At 49.7% G+C, this 13,459-nt stretch overlaps 1 protein-coding gene across 1 annotated transcript in view; it reads right to left on the reverse strand.

The window, feature by feature from the left end:
* LOC110515436 (angiopoietin-2) overlaps positions 1–13,459 on the reverse strand; it is a 74,213-nt gene that overhangs the window by 17,563 nt on the left and 43,191 nt on the right. The window contains exon 6 of the mRNA XM_090209441.1: positions 8,083–8,184. Coding sequence (XP_090065567.1) covers positions 8,083–8,184 — 102 coding nt within the window. The remainder of the gene's footprint in view (positions 1–8,082; positions 8,185–13,459) is intronic.

The raw sequence follows: 13,459 nt of genomic DNA on the forward strand, positions 1-13,459 counted from the left end.
CTTGCCTGCCCTGACCACGAGCGCGCCTGCCTGACCATACTGCCTGCCCTGACCACGAACCTGCCTGCCTTGACTCCGAACCCGCCTGCATGACCATACTGCCTGCCCTGACCACGAGCCTGCCTACCTGACCATACTGCCTGCCCTGACCACGAGCCTGCCTACCTGACCATACTGCCTGCCCTGACCACGAACCCGCCTGCCTGACCATACTGCCTGCCCTGACCACGAACCCGCCTACCTGACCATACTGCCTGCCTTGGCTCCGAACCCGCCTGCCTGACCATACTGCCTGCCCTGACCACAAACCCGCCTACCTGACCATACTGCCTGCCCTGACCACGAGCCTGCCTACCTGACCATTCTGCCTGCCCTGACCACGAGCCTGCCTACCTGACCATACTGCCTGCCCTGACTTTGAACCCGCCTACCTGACCATTACTGCCTGCCCTGACCACGAACCTGCGTACGTGACCATTCTGCCTGCCCTGACCTCGAGCCTGCCAACCTGACCATACTGCCTGCCCTGACCACGAGCCTGCCTACCTGACCATACTGCCTGCCCAGACCACGAACCCGCCTACCTGACCATACTGCCTGCCTTGACTCCGAACCCGCCTGCTTGACCATACTGCCTGCCCTGACCACGAACCCGCCTACCTGACCATACTGCCTGCCCTGACCACGAACCCGCCTACCTGACCATACTGCCTGCCTTGACTTCGAACTAGCCTGCCTGACCATACTGCCTGCCCTGACCACAAACCCGCCTACCTGACCATACTGCCTGCACTGACCACGAGCCTACCTACCTGACCATACTGCCTGCCCTGACCACGAACCCGCCTACCTGACCATACTGCCTGCCCTGACCACGAGCCTGCCTACCTGTCCATACTGCCTGCCTTGACTCCGTAACCGCCTGCCTGACCATACTGCCTGCCCTGACCACGAACCCGCCTACCTGACCATACAGCCTGCCCTGACCATGAGTCTGCCTACCTGAACATACTGCCTGCCCTGACCACGAACCTGCCTACCTGACCATACTGCCTGCCCTGACCACGAGCCTGCCTACCTTACCATTCTGCCTTCCTACCTGACCATACTGCCTGCCTTGACTTTGAAAACGCATCATTGACCATTACTGCCTGCCCTGACCACGAACCCGCCTACGTGACCATTCTGCCTGCCCTGACCTCGAGCCTGCCAACCTGACCATACTGCCTGCCCTGACCACGAGCCTGCCTACCTGACCATTCTGCCTGCCCTGACCACGAGCCTGCCTACCTGACCATACTGCCTGCCCTGACTTTGAACCCGCCTACCTGACCATTACTGCCTGCCCTGACCACGAACCTGCGTACGTGACCATTCTGCCTGCCCTGACCTCGAGCCTGCCAACCTGACCATACTGCCTGCCCTGACCACGAGCCTGCCTACCTGACCATTCTGCTTGCCCTGACCACGAGCCTGCCTACCTGACCATACCGCCTGCCTTGACTCCGAACCCGCCTGCCTGACCATACTGCCTGCCCTGACCACGAACCTGCCTACCTGAGCATACCTCCTGCCTTGACTCCGAACCCGCCTGCCTGACCATACTGCCTGCCCTGACCACGAACCCGCCTACCTGACCATACTGCCTGCCTTGACCACGAACCTGCCTACCTGACCATACTGCCTGCCCTGACCACGAGCCTGCCTACCTGACCATACTGCCTGCCATGACCACGAGCCTCCCTACCTGACCATACTGCCTTCCTTGACTCCGAATCCGCCTACCTGACCATACTGCCTGCCCTGACCACGAACCCGCCTACCTGACCATACTGCCTGCCCTGACCACGAGCCTGCCTACCTGACCATGCTGCCTGCCCTGACCACGAGCCTGCCTACCTGACCATACTGCCTGCCCTGACCACGAGCCTGCCTACCTGACCATACTGCCTGCCCTGACCACGAACCCGCCTACCTGACCATACTGCCTGCCCTGACCACGAGCCTGCCTACTTGACCATACTGCCTGCCCTGACCACGAACCCGCCTACCTGACCATACTGCCTGCCCTGACCACGAGCCTGCCTACCTGACCATACTGCCTGCTTTGACTTCGAACCCGCCTGCCTGACTATACTGCCTGCCCTGACCACGAACCCGCCTACCTGACCATACTGCCTGCCTTGACTCCGAATCCGCCTACCTGACCATACTGCCTGCCCTGACCACGAACCCGCCTACCTGACCATACTGCCTGCCCTGACCACGAGCCTGCCTACCTGACCATGCTGCCTGCCCTGACCACGAGCCTGCCTACCTGACCATACTGCCTGCCCTGACCACAAGCCTGCCTACCTGACCATACTGCCTGCCTTGACTCGGAACCCCCCTGCCTGACCATACTGCCTGCCCTGACCACAAACCCGCCTACCTGACCATACTGCCTGCCCTGACCACGAGCCTGCCTACTTGACCATACTGCCTGCCCTGACCACGAACCCGCCTACCTGACCATACTGCCTGCCCTGACCACGAGCCTGCCTACCTGACCATACTGCCTGCTTTGACTTCGAACCCGCCTGCCTGACTATACTGCCTGCCCTGACCACGAACCCGCCTACCTGACCATACTGCCTGCCCTGACCACGAGCCTGCCTACCTGACCATACTGCCTGCCCTGACCACGAACCCGCCTACCTGACCATACTGCCTGCCCTGACCACGAGCCTGCCTACCTGACCATACTGCCTGCCCTGACCACGAGCCTGCCTACCTGACCATACTGCCTGCCCTGACCACGAGCCTGCCTGCCACTCTGTACCTCCTGGACTCTGACCTTGATGAGGTTTTGCCTGTCCTGACCTCGAGCCTGCCTGTCACTCTGTACCTCCTGGACTCTGACCTTGATGAGGTTTTGCCTGTCCTGACCTCGAGCCTGCCTGTCACTCTGTACCTCCTGGACTCTGACCTTGATGAGGTTTTGCCTGTCCTGACCTCCAGCCTGCCTGCCACTCTGTACCTCCTGGACTCTGACCTTGATGAGGTTTTGCCTGTCCTGACCTCCAGCCTGCCTGCCACTCTGTACCTCCTGGACTCTGACCTTGTCATGATATTTTGCCTGTCCTGACCTCCAGCCTGCCTGCCACTCTGTACCTCCTGAACTCTGACCTTGTCATGATATGTTGTCTGTCCACAACCTGTCTCTTGCCTGCCCCTTGGATACTAATAAATATCAGAGACTTGAACCATCTGCCTCCCGTGTCTGCATCTGGGTCTCGTCCTGTGCCCTTCTGAATACACCCAGTCATTACAAACGCTGGGCCTAATATGGTGTATAACTGGTCCTACAAGAGGTTTTGTAAAGATTCCTATGTTGATGATGTAAATAACATTTGCTGGTCTGTGGTGTGAGGAGCAACCAGACGCTGCACTTGACACATTTATGAAATTGCTTATTCCAGTTACTAGTAAGCACCCATTAAGAAAATGAAAAAAGGATAGGCGGGACTGTCGCGTCCCACTTGGCCAAAAACCAGGGAAAATGCAGCGCGGGAAAATAAAAAATAAATGATAAAAAAATCGAACTTTCATTAAATCACACATGTAAGATACTCAATTAAAGCTACACTCAAACGCTTTTGGGCGAAAGCATAAGAAGCTTTTCTCTGATGATAGCACAACAGTAAACAAAGAGGGAAGCATATTACAACCCTGCAGGCGCTACACAAAACGCTGAAATAAAATATAAAACATGCTTTACCTTTGACGAGCTTCTTTTGTTGGCACTCCAATATGTCCCATAAACATCACAATTGGTCCTTTTGTTCGATTAATTCCATCCATATATATCCAAAATGTCAATTTATAAAGTGCATTTGATCCAAACAGCTTCCAAAAAACACAACGTTCAAACTACTTTTGTAATACAACTTGAGGTATTTTTAACCGTTAATAATCGATCAAATTGAAGACGGGTCTGTCTGTGTTCCATACAGGAAGACAACAAACTACTTTTCACAGACATGATGTTATACTCACAGACATGATTCAAACAGTTTTAGAAACTTCAGAGTGTTTTCTATCCAAATCTCCTAAAAATATGCATATCTTATATTCTAGGCATGAGTAGCAGGAAGTTGAAATTGGGCACGCTATTTATTCAAAAGTGAAAATGCTGCCAACCTATCCCCAAGATTAAGAAAATGACTAAAACTGTTAAATCCCAGTGGATTGATGAGTGGTCTCTCTGTGATCTCTCTGTCTCTCTGTGGTCACTCTGTGGTCTCTCTGTCGTCTCTCTGTCGTCTCTCTGTCGTCTCTCTGTCGTCTCTCTGTCTCTCTGTGGTCTCTCTGTGGTGTCTCTGTGGTGTCTCTGTGGTGTCTCTGTGGTGTCTCTGTCGTCTCTCTGTCGTCTCTCTGTCGTCTCTCTGTCGTCTCTCGTCGTCTCTGTCGTCTCTCTGTGGTCTCTCTCTGTCTCTCTGTAGTCTCTCTGTAGTCTCTCTGTAGTCTCTCTCTGTCTCTCTGTGGTCTCTGGCTGTCACAACCCTTGTTGTTACGTGAACATGAATATATGAATGAGGTCTGGGAGTGTTAATTATCTGGCCAGAATGCTTGATATTACCGTTGGACTAATCTTGGTTAATCATTGTGTGGTCAGTTTGGGCAGTCAAACGATTCAACACACACAGACATACTGCACACACACACACACACACACACACACACACACACACACACACACACACACACACACACACACAGACATACTGTACAGACACACACACACACACACAGACACACGTTATCTTCTGTCTACAGAGGCCCATACTCCCACGCTCCAACTGGGGCCAAATATTTATCATCCACTTGTGAAAATACTCTTCTTGAAAAACTATTTGAAAATCGCTTTTGCGCCTTAACGGCTGTCCTCTGAGTATTACATTTCCCAACCAAGCTGTTCAATCCTCAGACTGTCATTTAAGTCAAGGATCTCAATGCTTCCGTGTTTCTGTATATCATGACTATTGACGGCACTGAGAACACTAGTTAGGTTTGTGTTGTGTATTGGACAACACTGTTATTGAGTCCCAAATGACACCCTATTCCCTATGTAAGGGGGGATGTGATGTGTGTGGGGGTCGGAGTGTGTGGGGGGGTCGGAGTGTGTGGGGGGGTCGGAGTGTGTGGGGGTCGGAGTGTGTGGGGGGGTCGGAGTGTGTGGGGGTCGGAGTGTGTGTGTGTGTGTCTCTGATGTGTGTGGGGGTCGGAGTGTGTCTCTGATGTGTGTGTGGGTCGGAGTGTGTCTCTGATGTGTGTGGGGGTCGGAGTGTGTGTGTGTGTGTGTCTGATGTGTGTGGCAGTCGGAGTGTGTGTGTGTGTCTCTGATGTGTGTGGGGGTCGGAGTGTGTGTGTGTGTCTCTGATGTGTGTGGGGGTCGGAGTGTGTGTGTGTGTCTCTGATGTGTGATGATTGTGTGTGGGGGTCGGACACAGACAGAGAGAGTGCAGGTGCAACAACAGAACAGGGAGTGTCGTAGGGGAACAAGGGGTGATTGCCTATCAAAACATCCAGAGTGACAGTATCCCACGCCTCCCCAATCCTGAACCCTATGTCTGAATCCCACACCTCCCCAATCCTGAACCCTCTGTCTGAATCCCACACCTCCCCAATCCTGAAGCCTCTGTCTGTATCCCACACCTCCCCAATCCTGAAGCCTCTGTCTGTATCCCACACCTCCCCAATCCTGAACCCTCTACAACCCTCTGTCTGTATCCAACACCTCCCCAATCCTGAACCCTCTACAATCCTCTGTCTGTATTCAACACCTCCCCAATCCTGAACCCTCTAATGACTGGAACCTCAAACCACAGCCCCTCCTGATCCTACATACTGTTATAACCACAGCCCCTCCTGATCCTACATACTGTTATAACCACAGCCCCTCCTGATCCTACATACTGTTATAACCACTGCCCCTCCTGATCCTACATACTGTTATAACCACTGCCCCTCCTGATCCTACATACTGTTATAACCACTGCCCCTCCTGATCCTACATACTGTTATCACCACAGCCCCTCCTGATCCTACATACTGTTATCACCACAGCCCCTCCTGATCCTACATACTGTTATAACCACAGCCCCTCCTGATCCTACATACTGTTATAACCACAGCCCCTCCTGATCCTACATACTGTTATAACAACAGCCCCTCCTGATCCTACATACTGTTATAACCACAGCCCCTCCTGATCCTACATACTGTCATAACCACAGCCCCTCCTGATCCTACATACTGTTATAACCACAGCCCCTCCTGATCCTACATACTGTTATAACCACAGCCCCTCCTGATCCTACATACTGTTATAACCACTGCCCCTCCTGATCCTACATACTGTTATAACCACAGCCCCTCCTGATCCTACATACTGTTATCACCACAGCCCCTCCTGATCCTACATACTGTTATCACCACAGCCCCTCCTGATCCTACATACTGTTATCACCACAGCCCCTCCTGATCCTACATACTGTTATAACCACAGCCCCTCCTGATCCTACATACTGTTATAACCACTGCCCCTCCTGATCCTACATACTGTTATCACCACAGCCCCTCCTGATCCTACATACTGTTATCACCACAGCCCCTCCTGATCCTACATACTGTTATAACCACAGCCCCTCCTGATCCTACATACTGTTATAACCACAGCCCCTCCTGATCCTACATACTGTTATAACAACAGCCCCTCCTGATCCTACATACTGTTATAACCACAGCCCCTCCTGATCCTACATACTGTTATAACCACAGCCCCTCCTGATCCTACATACTGTCATAACCACAGCCCCTCCTGATCCTACATACTGTTATAACCACAGCCCCTCCTGATCCTACATACTGTTATAACCACAGCCCCTCCTGATCCTACATACTGTTATAACCACTGCCCCTCCTGATCCTACATACTGTTATCACCACAGCCCCTCCTGATCCTACATACTGTTATCACCACAGCCCCTCCTGATCCTACATACTGTTATCACCACAGCCCCTCCTGATCCTACATACTGTTATAACCACAGCCCCTCCTGATCCTACATACTGTTATCACCACAGCCCCTCCTGATCCTACATACTGTTATCACCACAGCCCCTCCTGATCCTACATACTGTTATCACCACAGCCCCTCCTGATCCTACATACTGTTATAACCACAGCCCCTCCTGATCCTACATACTGTTATAACCACAGCCCCTCCTGATCCTACATACTGTTATAACCACAGCCCCTCCTGATCCTACATACTGTTATAACCACAGCCCCTCCTGATCCTACATACTGTTATCACCACAGCCCCTCCTGATCCTACATACTGTTATAACCACTGCCCCTTTGATTCAGAGATCTTGCTTTTGAATTATAATCACAAACAAGTTGCCCAAACTAGATAGATGACATTCTACCAGACACATGTTAAAATACTGGGGAGGGAAAATGGTCTGACTTCATAAAAACAAATGATGTTGTATATTTGAATGACATCCAGGAAAATACCTGTTGCCACGCTCTGCTGGGGTTGAGGTGAACATGGTCTGAAATAGTCTGTCTTAACAGACACTCCTGCCTAGCGGAGAAAGAGGTCTCCGCTGACCTACCAAAGAATACTTAGTTGGCATTTTATGTTTAAGTTCTAGTGAACATACCCATATTGTGTTAAGATCTAGTGAACCTTGTGTTAAGGTCTAGTGAACATACCATCTTGTGTTAAGTTCTAGTGAACATACCATCTTGTGTTAAGGTCTAGTGAACATACCATCTTGTGTTAAGGTCTAGTGAACATACCATCTTGTGTTAAGGTCTAGTGAACATACCATCTTGTGTTAAGGTCTAGTGAACATACCATCTTGTGTTAAGGTCTAGTGAACATACCATCTTGTGTTAAGGTCTAGTGAACATACCATCTTGGGTTTAAGGTCTAGTGAACATACCATCTTGTGTTAAGGTCTAGTGAACCTTGTGTTAAGGTCTAGTGAACATACCATCTTGGGTTTAAGGTCTAGTGAACATACCATCTTGTAATCCCTCCATCCACGGTGGAAATCCACGGTTCCGTCTCTACGATGCTGCAGCACGGTCCAGCCTCCACCTCTTGTCTTCATATCACAGAACACCTGTAGAGGTAAACCCACTTCTGGTTACAGCACACCTGAACAGGTAAACCCACTTCTGGTTACAGAACACCTGTAGAGGTAAAACCACTTCTGGTTACAGAACAGCTGAACAGGTAAACCTACTTCTGGCCACAGAACACCTGTAGAGGTAAACCCACTTCTGGTTACAGAACACCTATAGAGGTATACCCACTTCTGGTTATAGAACACCTGTAGAGGTAAAACCACTTCTGGTTACAGAACAGCTGAACAGGTAAACTCACTTCTGGTTACAGAACAATAGTAGAGGTAAACCCACTTCTGGTTACAGAACAGCTGAACAGGTAAACCCACTTCTGGTTACAGAACAGCTGAACAGGTAAACCCACTTCTGGTTACAGAACAGCTGAACAGGTAAACCCACTTCTGGTTACAGAACACCTGTAGAGGTAAACCTATTTCTGGTTACAGACCACCTGTAGAGGTATACCCACTTCTGGTTACAGAACACTTGTAGAGGTAAACCTATTTCTGGTTACAGAACACCTGAACAGGTAAACCCACTTCTGGTTACAGAACACCTGTAGAGGTTAAACCACTTCTGGTTACAGAACACCTGTAGAGGTAAACCCACTTCTGGTTACAGAACAGCTGAACAGGTAAACCCACTTCTGGTTACAGAACAGCTGAACAGGTAAACCCACTTCTGGTTACAGAACAGCTGAACAGGTAAACCCACTTCTGGTTACAGAACAGCTGAACAGGTAAACCCACTTCTGGTTACAGAACAGCTGAACAGGTTAAACCACTTCTGGTTACAGAACACCTGTAGAGGTAAACCCACTTCTGGTTACAGAACAGCTGAACAGGTAAACCCACTTCTGGTCACAGAACACCTGTAGAGGTAAACCCACTTCTGGTTACAGAACAGCTGAACAGGTAAACCCACTTCTGGTTACAGAACAATAGTAGAGGTAAACCCACTTCTGGTTACAGAACAGCTGAACAGGTAAACCCACTTCTGGTTACAGAACAGCTGAACAGGTAAACCCACTTCTGGTTACAGAACAGCTGAACAGGTAAACCCACTTCTGGTTACAGAACACCTGTAGAGGTAAACCCACTTCTGGTTACAGAACACCTGAACAGGTAAACCCATTTCTGGTTACAGAACACCTGTAGAGGTAAAACCACTTCTGGTTACAGAACAGCTGAACAGGTAAACTTACTTCTGGTTACAGAACACCTGTAGAGGTAAAACCACTTCTGGTTACAAAACACCTGTAGAGGTAAACCCACTTCTGGTTACAGAACACCTATAGAGGTATACCCACTTCTGGTTACAGAACACCTGTAGAGGTAAACCCACTTCTGGTTACAGAACAGCTGAACAGGTAAAACCACTTCTGGTTACAGAACACCTGTAGAGGTAAACCCACTTCTGGTTATAGAACACCTGTAGAGTTAAACCCACTCCTGGTTATAGAACACCTGTAGAGGTAAACCCACTTCTGGTTACAGAACAGCTGAACAGGTAAACCCACTTCTGTTTACAGAACACCTGTAGAGGTAAACCCACTTCTGGTTACAGAACAGCTGAACAGGGCCCATGACATCTACATGAGTGTCTGTTGTATGTAAAAGAACAGCAATACAATAGTTAATGAATTAAGATGGTAATCTCAATAACAGTTTTTTTATTCTGGGATTAAATCTAAAAACCACAACATTTAAACAAATGACTAGAAACTGGATTTAACCTCTGCCACCACCAATAAGCATTTAGAACATATCAATGTCATCTGCTTCGTGGGAATGATGGGCATGGGAAGGATGGGCATGGGAATGATGGGCATGGGAATGATGGGCATGGGAATGATGGGCATGGGAATGATGGGCATGGGAAGGATGGGCATGGGAATGATGGGCATGGGAAGGATGGGCATGGGAAGGATGGGCATGGGAATGGTGGGCATGGGAATGATGGGCATGGGAATGATGGGCATGGGAAGGATGGGCATGGGAATGATGGGCATGGGAAGGATGGGCATGGGAAGGATGGGCATGAGAATGGTGGGCATGGGAAGGATGGGCATGGGAAGGATGGGCATGGGAAGGATGGGCATGGGAAGGATAGGCATGGGAATGATGGGCATGGGAAGGATGGGCATGGGAATGATGGGCAAGGGAAGGATGGGCATGGGAACGATGTGCATGGGAATGATGGGCATGGGAATGACGGGCATGGGAAGGACGGCATGGGAATTATGGTCATGGGAATGATGGGCATGGGAATGATGGGCATGGGAATGATGGGCATGGGAAGGATGGGCATGGGAATGATGGGCATGGGAATGACGGGCATGGGAAGGATGGGCATGGGAAGGATGGGCATGGGAAGGATGGGCATGGGAATGATGGGCATGGGAAGGATGGGCATGGGAAGGATGGGCATGGGAAGGATGGGCATGTGAATGATGGGCATGGGAATGATGGGCATGGGAATGATGGGCATGGTAATGATGGGCATGGGAAGGATGGGCATGGGAAGGATGGGCTTGGGAATGATGGGCATGGTAATGATGGGCATGGGAATGATGGGCATGGGAATGATGGGCATGGGAATGATGGGCATGGGAATGAGTTGCATGGGAATGATGGGCATGGGAATGATGGGCATGGGAATGATGGGCATGGGAATGAGTTGCATGGGAATGATGGGCTTGGGAATGATGGGCATGGTAATGATGGGCATGGGAATGATGGGCATGGGAATGATGGGCATGGGAATGATGGGCATGGGAATGAGTTGCATGGGAATGATGGGCATGGGAATGATGGGCATGGGAATGAGTTGCATGGGAATGATGGGCTTGGGAATGATGGGCATGGGAATGATGGGCATGGGAATGATGGGCATGGGAATGATGGGCTTGGGAATGATGGGCATGGGAATGATGGGCATGGGAATGATGGGCATGGGAATGAGTTGCATGGGAATGATGGGCATGGGAATGATGGGCATGGGAATGATGGGCATGGGAATGAGTTGCATGGGAAGGATGGGCTTGGGAATGATGGGCATGGGAATGATGGGCATGGGAATGATGGGCATGGGAATGATGGGCATGGGAATGAGTTGCATGGGAAGGATGGGCTTGGAAATGATGGGCATGGGAATGATGGGCATGGGAATGATGGGCATGGGAAGGATGGGCATGGGAATGATGGGCATAGGAATGATGGGCATGGGAATGAGTTGCATGGGAATGATGGGCATGGGAATGATGGGCATGGGAATGATGGGCATGGGAATGATGGGCATGGGAATGATGGGCATGGGAATGATGGGCATGGGAATGATGGGCATGGGAATGATGGGCATGGGAATGATGGGCATGGGAATGAGTTGCATGGGAAGGATGGGCTTGGGAATGATGGGCATGGGAATGATGGGCATGGGAAGGATGGGCATGGGAAGGATGGGCATGGGAATGATGGGCATGGGAATGATGGGCATGGGAATGATGGGCATGGGAAGGATGGGCATGGGAAGGATGGGCATGGGAATGAGGGGCATGGGAACTCCTAGAATAAAAAAAACAAATTACTATTTGAGATATGATGGGAAATAGAAAACAAAAACAACTGACATTATATTGTGAAATATTTATAGACCCTAACAGGACATTACATGTGCATGTTTTAAATGGACGTGTGTGTGTGTGTGTGTGTGTGTGTGTGTGTGTGTGTGTGTGTGAGAGTGAGTGAGTGAGTGAGTGAGTGAGTGAGTGAGTGAGTGAGTGAGTGAGTGAGTGAGTGAGTGAGTGAGTGAGTGAGTGAGTGAGTGAGAGAGAGAGAGAGTGTATGTATTTGAGGGTAAGAGTGCCTATGTAGGGCTTCCAGTATGAAAGACAGAATGATGTTTCAATAATCAGTACAGGGTTGACGTTACAGTCAAAAGCATTTAACACCATAGTACCCTCCAAACTCGTCGTAGGGTACCACTGCTGACCAGGACCCATAGGGTACCACTGTTGACCAGGACCCATTGGGTACCACTGTTAACCAGGACCCATAGGGTACCACTGTTGACCAGGACCCATAGGGTACCACTGTTGACCAGGAACCATAGGGTACCACTGTTGACCAGGAACCATAGGGTACCACTGTTGACCAGGACCCATAGGGTACCACTGTTGACCAGGAACCATAGGGTACCACTGTTGACCAGGAACCATTGGGTACCACTGTTGACCAGGACCCATAGGGTACTACTGTTGACCAGGAACCATAGGGTACTACTGTTGACCAGGAACCATAGGGTACCACTGTTGACCAGGACCCATATGGTACCACTGTTGACCAGGACCCATAGGGTACCACTGTTGACCAGGACCCATAGGGTACCACTGTTGACCAGGACCAATAGGGTACTACTGTTGACCAGGACCCATAGGGTACCACTGTTGACCAGGACCCATAGGGTACTACTGTTGACCAGGACTAGGTAACATATTAACATCACGGTAACAGCACGGTAACATCACAGTAACACAGTAACATCACGGTAACACATTAACATCACGGTAACACAGTAACATCACGGTAACACAGTAACATCACGGTAACATTACAGTAACATCACGGTAACACAGTAACATCACAGTAACATCACAGTAACATCACAGTAACATCACGGTAACATCAAGGTAATTTCACATCTACATCTCTGAAGTCCAGCACCCAACTTAACTCAAATGACCACAGCAACAACTTTCTGTATATTTGGGTTGCTTGGATACAAAACAACATTCCACCTAAATCCCAGACCCCTACAGTGGAGATATCCACACCACCTGTGGCAGAGAATATCTTCCCTTTACATGTATGTTCTCTCTATGAGACATGTTGCTTAGTGTTTCCAGTTCTTTCCCAGAGGAGGACTCCATTCCTCATGGTCAAATAGGTCGGAGTCTTTTACGAAAACTTGGAAAAGGAAAATAAGAAAATACTATGGCTATTATCTGTCACGACTAGGGCTTAGTCCCCAATGCACCTTCTACACTATACAGTGCATTACTTTTAATGAGCCCTATCGGCCCTGTTCAACAGAAGTACACTATTTCACTACTTAAGGGGATAGCGTGTCATTTTTGGACGAATTGTACGATATTCAGCCAAGACTGTGGTCCTTTTAAGCAATATTCTGGATTCAGACCATGGGACCTGAAATAGATTTTTAAAATAGGGTTTTTAAATAGATTTTTAAAATAGGGTTTTTAAATAGATTTTT

The sequence above is a fragment of the Oncorhynchus mykiss genome, chromosome 18, assembly GCF_057628025.1.
Source record: "Oncorhynchus mykiss isolate SJ-2025 chromosome 18, ASM5762802v1, whole genome shotgun sequence".
In the NCBI taxonomy this organism is placed as follows: domain Eukaryota; kingdom Metazoa; phylum Chordata; class Actinopteri; order Salmoniformes; family Salmonidae; genus Oncorhynchus; species Oncorhynchus mykiss.